Source organism: Physeter macrocephalus, chromosome 17, assembly GCF_002837175.3.
Source record: "Physeter macrocephalus isolate SW-GA chromosome 17, ASM283717v5, whole genome shotgun sequence".
Lineage (NCBI taxonomy): Eukaryota > Metazoa > Chordata > Mammalia > Artiodactyla > Physeteridae > Physeter > Physeter macrocephalus.
This window is the reverse complement of record NC_041230.1, coordinates 41,854,752-41,869,320: the sequence shown is the minus strand read 5'-3', so window position 1 is coordinate 41,869,320 and position 14,569 is coordinate 41,854,752. Positions and strand designations below refer to the sequence as shown.

General features: G+C 41.4%; 1 protein-coding gene across 1 annotated transcript in view; it reads right to left on the bottom strand.

Moving 5' to 3' along the window:
* PHLPP2 (PH domain and leucine rich repeat protein phosphatase 2) overlaps positions 1-12,972 on the bottom strand; it is a 72,938-nt gene extending 59,966 nt beyond the window's left edge. The window contains exons 1-2 of the mRNA XM_024124975.3: positions 12,839-12,972; positions 5,500-5,777 (exon numbers count right to left, since the gene is read on the bottom strand). Of these exons, the coding sequence (XP_023980743.2) occupies positions 5,500-5,777; positions 12,839-12,937 (377 nt within the window). The 5' untranslated portion in view covers positions 12,938-12,972. The remainder of the gene's footprint in view (positions 1-5,499; positions 5,778-12,838) is intronic.
* Between the last annotated feature and the right edge of the window lie 1,597 nt (positions 12,973-14,569).

The following is a 14,569-nucleotide window of genomic DNA, read 5'->3' as shown; positions in this document are numbered from 1 at the left end:
TAGATATATTTTATCGATTCTTAGCTTATCTTAAAAGATAGTGTATCAACCACAGAAATCTTAGTCATTTTGATGACTGAAAAAAAAAGTAAAAATACAAGCCAAAGGGCACTTCATTTTGTTACATGTGATATTTTTACAACTTTTCAAAGAGAAGGCAATGATTACACGAAGCTTCACTACTGAGTCATTTGTCACTTAAACAGTCCAATAAAACAGACAGACCAAATGGTATCACATAAAGGGCGCTGGACTGGGAGACGGGATACTTGTGTTGCAACGAGAGCACTAACACCAGGCAGCTGCAGGAATGTGCTTTAGACCTGACCTCTTTAGACCTTACACAACTAGGAAATAAGAAAAATGAGGTTCAGAGAGTCACACAATTAGTACATATGGCATCAGGGTTTGAACCTGTGTCGGTTTCCTTACAAAGCCTAGCCTCCTTTAGGGAAACAATATTATTTTCTAAATGTAGATAAAAAATGTATGCAGAAGAGAGCTCAAAGCACCTGACCTCTCCAGGCCTCTGTTTCACATCCATAAAACGAAAGAAAATGGTTTCAGTGATTCCCATGGGGTAGTTACTGGCCTTTTAGGCAGGACAATTCTTTGCTGTACAAGATGGTCCCACACATTGAGGACATTAAGGCTCCCTGTTCTAAATGCTGACCTTAGACGCTGGTAACCCTCCCCCGTAGTTGTGATAACCAAAAGCCCTGCCCCCACACGTATTTCCGGAGGGAAAGGGCAGTGGATGGTGAGGCTGGTAGGTTGGGTTCATTTTACTAGTCGGCAGCGGTCCCCAGCCTTTTTGGCACCAGGGGCCGGTTTCGTGGAAGACAATTTTTCTACAGACCGGCGGCGGGGAGGCTGGTGGGGGGTGGCGGGAGGGGGTTCAGGCGGTAATGCGAGCCATGGGGAGCGGCAGATGAAGCTTCGCTCGCTCACTGCTCACCTCCTGCAGTGCGGCCCAGTTCCAGGGGTTGGAGACCCCTGCTAGTAGGTATCTCTCTTAGGTTCCTTCAAGTGCTAAAATTCTATAAACTAGTAATCCCTCTGTTAAATTCAAGTGACAAGTCCATGATTTAAAAAGAGTAAGGAAAGAAGGAAGTCATGGATGATTTAGGAAAAACATGGGGTAATTTTAGTGCCAGTAATCCCATTTCTAGGACCTAGTTCACGGAAATCAACAATGTAAAGAGTCATGGGCAAAGGTTTAGTCGTCACACTACTTCTAAGGGTTGAATGACTTGAAACAACCCAAACAGGTAACACTTATTGAGCACTTACTAGGTCCAGGCAACATTTTAAGCAGTTTACCTCCTTCTCCTCAAAGTGGAGCACATTACTTAGGAGCTTAATAGAAATATAGACCCACAGGCCCCACCCCAGAGCCACTGAATCAGAATCTGCATTTTAACAAGCTCCCCAGCTGGACATTCGAGGTTAAGAAGCATTACAAGTATTAATTCATTTAATCTTCATAACATGTATAATCTATTTAATCCTCGTGATAACTCTATAATGTAAATATTATCATCCTCCATTGTACAGATTAGTAAACTGAGGACAAAGCGTTAGGCATCTTGCATAGTAACAGAGCCAATTTGAACACACACACTCTCAATCCAGAATCCAATCTCTACACCATTACTGCATATAATTTCTCAAATTTTAAACAAGTTATAGTATGTGCATAAAATAGAATATTTTGTAGTTATTAAAACTGGTATTTAAGGAATTTTTAATGACACAAGGAAATTAATTGAAGTAAGCCGTAAATAAAATTGAATATATGGTGTGGGTCCAAATACGTAATTTTTTAAAATTACACAAACACACTCATTTTGAAAAAGATCTGGAAAAAAAATGTCAGCATGGCAGGGGAAGGGGGAGGGTAATATATGGGATCTGGTGTCAGAATGCCAGAGTTCAAATTCCAGCTCTACACTTACCAGCCGAGTGATTCTAGGTGAGATGATTAACTCTTTTAAGACTCATTTTCCTCATCTATAAAATGGGGAAAGTATTTACCTCACAAGATTGTTATGAGGATTAAGTGAGATAATCTACAAAAAGCATAAGCAATGAAAATTATTTTTCTTTATACTTTTTCATTTTTCCAAAATTTCTACAATGAATATAAATCACACTTCATTAAGCAGCAAAAAACGTTATTAAAAAAAGATATTGCGGGGCTTCCCTGGTGGCGCAGTGGTTGCGCGTCCGCCTGCCGATGCAGGGGAACCGGGTTCGCGCCCCGGTCTGGGAAGATTCCCACATGCTGCGGAGCGGCTGGGCCCGTGAGCCATGGCCGCTGGGCCTGTCCGGGAAGATCCCACATGCCGCGGAGCGGCTAGGCCCGTGAGCCATGGCCGCTGAGCCTGTGCGTCCGGAGCCTGAGAGGCAAAAAAAACGAAAAAAAAAAAAAAAAAAAAAAAAAAAAAAAAAAAAAAATATTGCGTTAGACTGTCAACTATCTTATGAAGGGCTATTACAAAGAAAGTACCTATTCTTCTGATGCGATAAACTTAAGACTGAACTCAAGCAATTAACCGTTGAGTAAGAGGTCTAAAAAAGATCTTTAAACAATTATGATTAAATAGTGAAACTGAGTAAGGCACACTGTGCCAGTTCCCCTCCGGGAGGGCCTTTACTCAGAAGGAAGTCCGCCATCTATCATGAATGATGTCAACATTCCAACTGCTTGGCAGTACCTGCCTGGCCTTGAACAGGTTACCAGACCTCTCGAGGAGCCTCAATTTTCCTCATTGGAAAGGAATAACCCTACCTCTCTTAGAGTTACTGTGAGGATTTAATGAGAAAATGTGCATAAAGCAGTAAGCCCGTTAACTAGCAAAAGAAAGCACTTAATGTTAGCTAAAATCTATCATCATCATTTCTTTGGCTGGCTGAGGCTTCTTGAGCTCCTACTCCAGCAATGAAAATATATTCAGATCTCAAATAATGTATGATCGCACTTCTATGTGGAATCTAAAAACACAACAAACTAGTGAATGTAACAAAAAAGAAGCAGCCTTGCAAATATAGAGAACAAACTAGGGGCTACCAGTGGTGGGTGGAGGAGCAACACGGGGGGCGGGGGGGGAATGGGAGGCACAAACTACTGGGTGTCAGACAGGCTACAAGGATGTAGTGTACAGCACAGGGGATATAGCCAATATTTTATAATAACTGCAAATGGAGTATAACCTTTAAAAATTGTACAAATATTTTAAAATTTTAAAAATATATATATATTCATATCTTCAAACCACAGTTCAACAGTGTTTTCATTATTTTGTAATCAATTATGTTTTCAAAGAGCTATTTCCTTACGAAATTATCAAGGCTACAGGACTAAAAAGAGACAAACTCTCCATTTTAAGTACAGTTTAGATTCACAAAAGTAAATTATATCACATTTGGACTCTTAACTAACTACACAACTAGTAGTAGCAAGCCAATTCAACTGGGGTTTTCTCCACTTTTCTAGTATTTTTGTATATACACACATTGGTATACAGATGAGTAAGTCTTAGGTTTAAATACTTGAACTCCGTCAATCACTACCAGCTATAATGTAGGTCAAGGCTTTCCACCTGATAAAATTAGATCGGAATCAGTGTTAAGATTTAGAAAAGCCTAAGGATCACCCAGTCTGATCCTTTCGTTTTACAAATGGATTTAGGAAATGTAGTTAACTGGAGAACAAGGAAAACATTCAAGGGCTAATCTACTTTTTCAGGAATTAGTCCAAATCCTCAAGGAACACATAATAAACCCCAGTTTAGACTTTAAAATGATATCAATGTTTAGCTCAGCTAAAGGTGTTACTATCATTGCCACATTTTTAGGGGTAAGTGGGAGCCTCCTTTCTCACTTTCAACAGTATTGAATCCACAGTTTTGAATTCTGTTTTGAGACATTTATTTATTACAGGGAAAGGAGAGGAGAGAAAGTCAATGGTCAGGCACTTAAGGAGCTCTTACGTGAGGTCTAACTCAAAGAACTAATAGTTTTTTTTTTAAAAAGCTGATCAAAGAGTTCATACGCACAGTATAACACTACTATGAGACTACTTTTCTTCACGTTTATATAAAAGATTTTAAAGAAAACAAAAATGGCTTTTAAGCCTATGAAAATATGCTCAACCTAACCCATTAACATAAATGAAAATTAAAACAAAATAACAAAATTCCTATCAGATTTGCAAAAATCTAAGTCATAAGGCTTGAAAAAAGATTTGTCCTTGGAATGCTGAATTTATGATTCTCTAAAAACTGTTGACAATCATTTCTATTCACAATCAAGTATGTGCTCGTGCATGAGGATGTGCCTGTATATGTAAAATTTAACGTATTCTGGAGAAAGTAAGGGGGAAATAGGTATACTTTTATATTATTCATCAAAGTATAAGTTCTATGAAGAGGAATTTGACAAAATCTATCAAAATTAAACATGCATATACACTTTGAGCCAGCAATTCCACTTCTAGGACTTTACCCTACAGATGACTTCCACATGGGAGAAATATCACAGGTACAAGGATATTCACTGCAGCAGTACTTGTAGTAAAAAGCTGGTAACAACCTACATGTCCATTAATAGCAGACTAGCTAAAATTGTGGTAGATTCATAAAATGAAATACTATTTAGCCATCAAATAAATGAAAATTATATAAATATTAATATGGAAAGATTACTAAGAGATATTAAGTTGACATGTTGCATGTGGCACCATTAGTTTTAAAATTTGTATACAAATAATGACACATACTCATGCATGACCATAGGTACTTCTCATTCTATTTCCTTTTACACATTTCTATTTCATTCTGTTTATATGTATTACTTAAAAACTTTAAAAATATTTATTTTGGGCTTCCCTGGCGGCGCAGGGGTTAAGAATCTGCCTGCCAATGCAGGGGACACAGGTTCGTGCCCTGGTCCGGGAGGATCCCACATGCCACACAGCAACTAAGCCCGCAAGCCACAACTACCGAGCCTGCGCTCTAGAGCCCGTGAGCCACAACTACTGAGCCTGCGAGCCACAACTACTGAAGCCCACGCACCTACAGCCCGTGCTCCACGACAAGGGAAGCTACCGCAACGAGAAGCCCGTGCACCGCAACAAAGAGTAGCCCCCACTCACCGCAACTAGAGAAAAGCCCACACACAGCAACAAAGACCCAATGCAGCCAAAAATAAATAAATTTAATTTTTAAAAAATCTTAAAAAAAGAAAATTATTTTAAATTTAGATATCCGACCTATGATATAATCCAAATGAAGTAACTATCAAATTTTCCTTCACTGACAGTTTTTAAATTCTAGAATCCTAATGTTAGCATTCCAAGGACAAATCTTTTTTCAAGCCTAGTGACCCCATAACCATCATCAGCTCCAGCACGAATAAAGTCCTAAAGCCCACTTCCAAGCAGAAACACATGTGACTTATACTGCAGGAGAATTAGTGGTAAAACTCTGACCTCACCTGACCAGGTCTCCATGAAGCTGCAAATAAAGACGTTCCCTTCCCTCTCCAGCACAAATTTCTGACGCTGGCGTGTCTACTGTGCAAAGGACAAGATGTAAGTCGGAGGAGGAGGAGGCAGCGGAGGCGGCGCTGGCTGCACTGGCCGTGGCGGTGTCTGCTCCATACAGGTAAACACAGCCTCTCTTCACATCTTCTCGCAGCCAGTCTCTCTCTCGAGAGCCAAACCGACTTCTCCTATTCAGACAATGTCTGCTCCCATTGCGTTTCATAGTTCTCTAAAAACATCAGGAAAAAGAAATCATTAGCTCAAATGTCTGACTGAATTAGACATATTCAGTCCTCAGCCCGCCTTTCCACTCCATAGTCACCAATACTTGACTCAGTACCGCCTCCTCTCACAGAGCCTTCTGCACCTGCCATGCCCAGCCCTAAACTGAAAAATTTCATTCTCTTTACTGCTAGCTGTTCATGACTCTGTCCATCATCATTTTTTTTCTATTTTTATTTTTTTTTACTTTTTAATTTTTGGCTGCATCAGGTCTTAGTGGCGGCACACGGGAACTTCATTGCGGTGTGCGGGTTTTCTTTCTTTAATTGTGGCGCACAGGCTCCAGGGCACACGGGCTCTGTAGTTTGAGGCGCATGGGCTTAGTTGCCTCGTGGCATGTGGGATCTTAATTCCCCAACCAGGGATCGAAACCCAACCCATGTCCCCTGCATTGGAAGGCAGATTCTTTACCACTGGACCACCAGGAAAGTCCCTATCAGTCATCTTCTGACCTTTTTTTAATGTTTTCCAAAAAATGTCAAGAACAACAGTAGTGTACCTACTACCTAATTTTCACAAACTTTAATATTTTGCCATATTTAGTTCAGATCATTATTCTAAAGAACATACATATGATATATCCTTACATATATAGCTAAAGCCACCTACTACCTAAAAAAATCGCATTCCCCTCCCTCTCTCCCCAGAAATAAACACTCTACTATAGTGTTTATCATCCCATGCATTTTTTAAAAATTTCTGATTTTTATTGATTGATTGATTTTTGGCTGCGTTGGGTCTGTGTTGCTGTGCATGGGCCTTCTCTAGTTGTGGCGAGCAGGGGCCACTCTTCGTAGCGGTACACGGGCTTCTCATTGTGGTGGCTTCTCTTGTTGCAGAGCACGGGCTGTAGGTGCGTGGGCTTCAGTAGTTGTGGCATGTGGGCTCAGTAGTTGTGGCTCACGGGCTTAGTTGCTCCGTGGTATGTGGGATCTTCCCAGACCAGGGCTCAAACCCGTGCCCCTGCATTGGCAGGTGGATTCTTAACCACTGTGCCACCAGGGAAGTCTTCCCATGCATTTTTTTATGTTTACCATATACGTATATATCTATAAACTCTATATAGTATTGTTTTACATGGTTTAAAACTTTATCTAAAACCTAACATACTTACGTTTCACCCTGTAATTTTTTTTGTTTGATTCAACATTGGTTTAGAGAAATATCTATGATTAATACACCCTGCTCATTCTCTTGAATAACATTCCATTATACGAATACACTGAAATTTATCCATTCTCCTGCTGAGGGCATTTAGTTTGTTTCTAATTTTTCACTGTTGCAAACAATGCTGCAATAAACATTTCTGTATGTCTCCATATGCAAACTGAAAGTTTCTCTAGGGTCCTAGTCCTCTGCCTCATATCCCAAATAAGGAACTACAGAATCAACACAATACTGCACAAATATTCTTTCCATTATCCTCATGTTTCAAAATAAAAATTACTGTTGCATTCGATAACTTAGGTATGCATATACATTGTGAAGTCACATTATCTCAAAGCAAAAACAACTGCTACAGCAATATAACAAGTTTCTAAAGATCAATATTTACCTGCTCTATTTGTTTTTAAATGGGCCATTTCTATTCCCGTTAATAAAAAACGAATTTCCACAATTACACTGACCCACCTCTCCAGGGCCACTCCCCACTGTATTTCACTCTGATTGTCATATCCAACTCCCCAAACACACCAACTATTCCACAATTCTGTGACTTGCCTGAAATGTCCTTCTCCATCTTGTCCATCTGAGTAGTTATTCTTCAAAATTACTCAAATGTCACCCTCTCTGTGGAGCTTTCCATGTCTCCCATCCCTGCTTTCTCCTACTAATTAAAAAGAATTAATAACTCTACACTCTCCTCCACAGAACTTCTTCACCTTAAACATACTTCCATTACCATGTAAATCACAATGAGTTTTTAATTATTTATTTGGTATTTCTTCTTCTCTTATACACTGAGAACCTATTACAGTCCCTTAGCACCTGGGTGGCCCAGAGATGCATGCAGAACTCAGTGATGTCACAGACATTCCCAATCTGTACTTTAGCCTAATTAGCTTTAGCAAGAAGTTGAACAAACTTGGGGAAAAAAAATCTCCATTTTTATAGGAAACCCTATCATCTTTCCGCTGTATCAGCCACAAAGTAAATAAAATACTTTTGCTACTATTCCTCACTGGAAAACAGAAATATCTATAAATAAAGCAAATATTATTTTTGTAATTACTGAGATTAAATATTTGAGGATAACTGTGGCGCCTAAAATTAAATCTCTGAAGATGATAAAGAAAGGCGAAGGAAAAGTTAGAAGGTATTCCCCACATGGAGAGAAAGAAAAACAAGAAATCGAGAATGGTTCATTGTTTAAATTTATGATAACAGGTGAATTGATCATTTTACAGATCTTAGGGATTTGAGTACAGCTAATCAAAACCATGAGGATTATTACTGATTCTAACTTTAGATAAGTAGGATAAACCCCTGCTACAAGTGGGAACTAGGTGTCTTTCTTCTCATCAAGAGCATTTTCTCAAAGCTGAACATCTCAGAATTAACAAAGGGCTTTTGAGCACGTATTTTATAAACACAGGGACCATCATATTTACACCACTAAATAATCTTAACCACTGCATAATTAGACAGTGATTTTAAATATTCCTTATTTTTTAATCTTTGGTAAAGATCAACTGAACCATCTGAAAACAGTATTCTATACGGTGCAGTAACATTTATACAAGGAAGCTCTGCATTCTGCACTCAGTGGAGAGAAATTTTGCTCATTGCTGTTAAGAGAGGGCCAGTGGACACCACTCCAAACATCCACCAAAAAACTTCTTTAAAAAAACTTTTTAAGGTCAAATAATATCCCATTAACCTTATCAATCTTAGAAAAGTCAAGGCAGACCCCAAGAAGTATTACATTAGTTCATCCATGATTTTTCTTCTGTGAGGATTTTTAACAGTCATTTTTTCATGTGTATATCTATTTCCCTTAAGACTATACATAAAGTCTTTAAGAACTTTACACTGTTGAAACCCATGTGTGTTGGTCAAAGAATGTATCTCCTGTTTATATGATATATTCCACCCCATGAAAATAAACTGCTGAGTTAGAACTTTAGTAGATATCATTCTCTTAAACCTGTTCAATGGGCATTTAAAGGCCTAGATACCACGCAAGCATAGCCTTCTGGCAACAATCTAGATGGACTGTTTAGCTATCATTAGTTACTGCTGAATTACCTAGTGCTTCCTTCTCCACTGCCTAAACCATCAGGTAAATATTGGAAAGGTCACTTCTGTCCTCTGAGATGCTTGCAGCTTTTAGAATCACTATTCCACTGGAATTGCTAGATGGAGAACACTTTATTTCCTCCCTTTACTCTTATATAAGAACTATTGACAAGTTTCTCTAAAAGGGAACATAACTATAATCACCCTCACATCAAACAAGTGTATAAAGAGCACATTTAAGACTTAAAGATATTTCTCGAAAGCCAAAATCTTCAGAGTAAGCCATGATTCAAGTACCCACTTCAGTTTTACACTTTTAACCCTCTAAAAATGAGGGCTCTGATCAGTTCAAAGGTGATAAACTATTAAACGCCCAATGAACTAACTCTAAGGTATGCATGGTAGAACAGGATCTACTGAAGTAACTCTTCATACTCAGTTGAGTTCTACTAGACTGTGAAATACCCTAAAGTAGGAGATATGTTCCTGCATTCAAAACTTTAGAATATGGGCTCATCTCTAGGAATATTTTGGAAGGGGTGGATGAGATAAAGAGGGGAAGAATATTTCAGTTCATTAAAATCTTTTTGGTAGTAATTGATTTTAAAAGCCATACACACACATTATTTTGAGAAAAACCTGAAACTATTATTGAAAAAATGCATCTCACAGAATCCACTGACTAGGTTAATTATAACTTCATTTCTTCTACAGACTGAGTAAAAAAAAAAGAAAAAAAAACTCTCCAAATTTTCAAACATCTGGAAATCTCTGCTTCAAGGATACTCCCAATAATCTTAAAGAGTATTAAAAATCTCATACTCACATTCTAACTACAGTTATAAAGGACTATATTCTAAATAGCAATTTGCTGTGGAGAAAAGGGAACCCTCTTGCACTGTTGGTGGGAATGTAAATTGATACAGCCACTATGGAGAACAGTATGGAGGTTCCTTAAAAAACTAAAAATAGAACTACCATATGACCCAGCAATCCCATTACTGGGCATATACCCTGAGAAAACCATAATTCAAAAAGAGCCATGTACCACAATGTCCATTGCAGCTCTGTTTACAATAGCCAGGACATGGAAGCAACCTAAGTGTACATCGACAGATGAACAGATAAAGAAGATGTGGCACATATATACAATGGAATATTACTCAGCCATAAAAAGAAATCAAACTGAGTTATTTGTAATGAGGTGGATAGACCTGGAGTCTGTCATACAGAGTGAAGTAAGTCAGAAGGAGAAAAACAAATACCGTATGCTAACACATATAATATATACACTACCAAACGTAAAATAGATAGCTAGTGGGAAGCAGCTGCATAGCTCAGAGAGATCAGCTCGGTGCTTTGTGAACACCTAGAGGGGTGGGAGGGAGGGAGATGCAAGAGGGAAGAGATATGGGGACATATGTATATGTATAACTGATTCACTTTGTTATAAAGCAGAAACTGACACACCATTGAAAGCAATTATACTCTAATAAAGACGTTTAAATAAATAAATAGCAATTTGCTAAATAAATCTGGGGGCAGATTTTCAATCAAATTTTCCAGTATGCCATACGGTGGACCTAGATCTAATCTGGTTAAAGTTACACCAGTTTAGCTATATTAGCCTTTTTATGAAGATCTATACTCTTTGACAATAATGACGTTCATGATTTGGTATTAAGTATAAAAGAGTTACAAAAAAGAATGGTAAGCCTTTTTCAAAGGGTTTTCAGAAAAGAACATGTAGGAGACTATGGCTTTCTTCCTGATTCTGAAAGTCTTCTACTTACATATTCCTTTCCAGTTTCACCTGACACAAAATTCAACCACTCAGCTACTGAAGGGAACTTCTGTTTGTAGAACACACCGCACCTATTCTTCACAGCCGATCCCATTTATTTGCAAGGATGCAAAGGTCTAAGATACTGTTAGCCTCCCACATCACCAGCTCAGCACTATAATCAAGATCAATTTCTGGACTCTTTCTAATGGTCCCCAGATTGGACCCCCACGGAACCAGTGGTAGGTTGGACCACTTCCTGGAAGTGTAGGAAGGTCGAACCCTTCAAAAAAGATCCTCATTTCTCAATTCCTTCCCTCCCACAACTCACTCTCTTCCCACCAAAAAAATAGTTGTAAAAATAGCCAAGGCTGTTTACCTACTAGGCCAGAGGGCATTACCTATCTCTCAGACCTGCCCTTTCCTGATAAGCCAGGCCAGAAGAACTTTTTTAAGTTCATTCACAATTTACATTTTTGTGACCTTACAGTTTTAAGTAAATATCCAAAAGACTTTGAGTAATTATATTTAATTAAAATATAATTTTAATATAAATTATATTTAATATAATGTAATATTTAATGTAAACATGATTAAAGTAAATATGTATAAGGTCTATGCAGAAGTGGAGATAAACTATGAAAAATTATTTCTTTAAGTCGCTTCACTAAGACTGGGAGGTAGTAGCAGAAAAAAAGTTTTATATTTTAGAGTTCTAATTTATGTTGTTTCATGGATTCACCAGATGCTTCAAATCTATTATTTTTTTCAATGTTGTTGTTTCTTTGTGATGCCCTACGTATAATCTTAGTAGCGAGTATACAGTGCGCACCCTCAATCCCAAAGAACTATTACTTAATGAATTTTTAAACATTATAAATTTTCATTGTTTTGCAAAGTATTTTTGAAACACGTCAAATCTAAATGTTCTTTGCTCTCTTCCTTTTCTCTGGCAAGTTTTAAAGCCTGCTGATTCCTCTTCTAGAACTTTAGAAGGAATTCCACTCCATCTCCAGGACACCTAGTTTACATATCTGACCTAGAGAAAAATTTCTCTCCAACTATTTCGAAGGCTAGTAGAAAACTCCATCCAGTGAGTCCCCCACACCCCTCCTTTTAACCACCTTCACTGTCCCCTTCCCACCCTACATTCCTGTGCATTTTAACTTCTTGTCATCACCTTCAAGACTCCACTCCCCCACCGCCTGCATCTGCCTTCATTTCCTCCTACTCCCCCCCATTCCTGCCAAAAGCCCCGTTAGCTGCCTGTTGCATAACTGCTCCCCCGTCAGCGTCTCCCTGGATTGTCAGTCAGCCCCACTCCCGCCAGCAGGAATGACCCTTCTTGTCCAACCCCTCCTCCCTTCTGCAACACGCCCAGCGATTCCCCGAGATTAAGCTCCTCCGGGGATTCTCTCCCCAGGCCCGCGCTCCGGAGCGAGAAGCGGGTCTTAACTTCGGTGGTAAGCTCCGAGGGCAGAGACGGCCCACTCCAGCCGGCGCAGCCCCAGCACACCGCAGAGCCCGACCAATCACCGCCGCCATCCTCCCGCTGGGGTGATGTCTTCAGGTGTCCGGAGAGAAAGCCCTGCGTACTATCAGCTCCGCTCTCGGGCCAGGAGCCGCCGGCCTTGGGGCCCCGTGCGCAACCGGGGGAGGCAGAGGCGGGCCCCGGGGTCCCGAAGGAGCCGAGTGGCGGCGGCGACCGGGTGGACGCCAGCCCCAGGCGTGGGCCTACGAGGCGGGTGGCACGCGGCCAGGGATGGGCAGCGGTGGGGACGGAGACGGCCGCGGCCTCGGCGGGGGCCAGCTGCAGAGGCCTCCGCTGGTGCCGCGGCCCCTCCAGCCGGGCTTTGGGGGCGACTGAGCCGCAAGGCTGACTGACCGACGCGAGGTGGGGGTCGCCGGCTGCCTCGGCCACCGCGCGGGGTAGGGGCGGCCTCTCCCCTCTCTCGGTCCCTCCCCAACCCGCCCGCCCACCTCACCTTCAGGACCCGGATCCCGCCCGGCCGGCGGCTCGCGGGCGCTTCGGGCGGCTCCGGGGGTTCGAGCGGGCCCGCGGGGCCCGGCTCCACCTCCCCCATCTGCGGCTTGTGGAGGCTGCTCAGGGACGCCGGGCCGGCGCTACGCCGCACGGAGCCTCGGCGGCGAGCGCGAACAGCCTGCGGCCCCGCCCCGCGCAGCCCGCCGGCCCCCGCAGCCCGCCGGCCCCGCCCCCTGCCGTCCGGCCGGCCCCGCTCCTCCTGTAGTCCCGCCGGCCCCGCCCCACCCGCAGCCCTTTCGGCCCTGCGTAGCCGCGGGCCCTGTGCGTCCTGGGCGCTGCGAGCCGCAAGCCGCAGGGCGGGTGGCGGGGGACCTCGCGGGCCTGCGCCACCGCAGGGCTGGGCCTCCGTTGTCGGCCGCCCTAGGTTTGGAGGACTGAGGTACAGGGAGGATTATTTGCTGCTGTCCCCTCCTCCGAAGTACGGGCAGGACAAGGAAGGGGGGGTGAAGGGCTGCACCTGTCAATAGTGAAGCGAGGACGCTGCCCTCCGCCAAGGGTGGCTCTTGTAACTGACCTTTCCCAGACCTTCCCTCTGTACTTCAAAACCGGATGCCTATATTCAGTATCCTATGATAAAACATAATGGAAAAGAATATGAAAAAATAATGTATATATATATTTATAGCTGAATCACTTTGTTGTACAGCAGACATTAACACAATATTGTAAAACAACTATGCTTCAATTAAAAAAAAGAAAAAGAAAAAACTGGACTGTTAGCCTCACGTACAAAGCCATTGAACGAATTGTTGAGAATACTCACCTTAGCAAGGCCCTTTCTCTTCCTTATTAGAGATGCTCATGGCCTTCTTCAGCAAATTCGACCCCACCTCGTCTACAAAATGTCATCTCACCTCCCAGCCACATTTTAATTTCTCCTCATGTAGTAAAATTATCAGAATATTGTTCTCTGCTTCAAGCAGTAATGTGGTCTGGTCTGAAAGCCATTTTATTATTTGCAATTCTAGTTCAGAAAATTTTTATTATTTTCTTTTAGTTCCTGCAGTGATAGTTTTGTGACTGGCCAGTGGGCCAAATCAGACAGCCAGATTCCAAATTTCAGCTCTACCTCTTATTATTAGATCTATACCCTTGTGCTAACTATTTTATCTAAGCCTTTGGTTCTTAGCTGTGAAATAGAAATTAGTCTGTATAGTAGTTATTATGAAGATTTTGCAAATGCATACAAAGTGCTTGACACATAGTAGTGATTCATAGGTGTCACTATTATTCTGAATTTCCAAATTTAAGAGACACTCAATTCCTTAGAGTCCTCTTGTTAATTCTGCTCTAAATTGTCTTAGGAAACCTTCTAGACCTCTGGATTTTTAGGTCTCCCCCTCCTACACAGGTGTTGAAACTTCAGGCAACTTCTAAGGAATTAGAAAAAAACAATTTCTTGTGCTTTGAATAGTTGGTATAAATGGTATCACCTATTAACCATTGCTTCAGCTTGCCTAGTCCAGACCAACTATATGTTAAGAATATTTTAATTGTAGGTTTAGAGCAAGAGAGTTTGACATCTATCAGTGCAGTCTGTTCCCGTCTTCTATGTATGAGTTTATAGATATTTTATTTTATTTTATTTATTTATTTTTTTTGTGGTATGCGGGCCTCCCTCCGCTGCGGCCTCTCCCGTTGCGGAGCACAGGCTCCGGACGCGCAGGCCCAG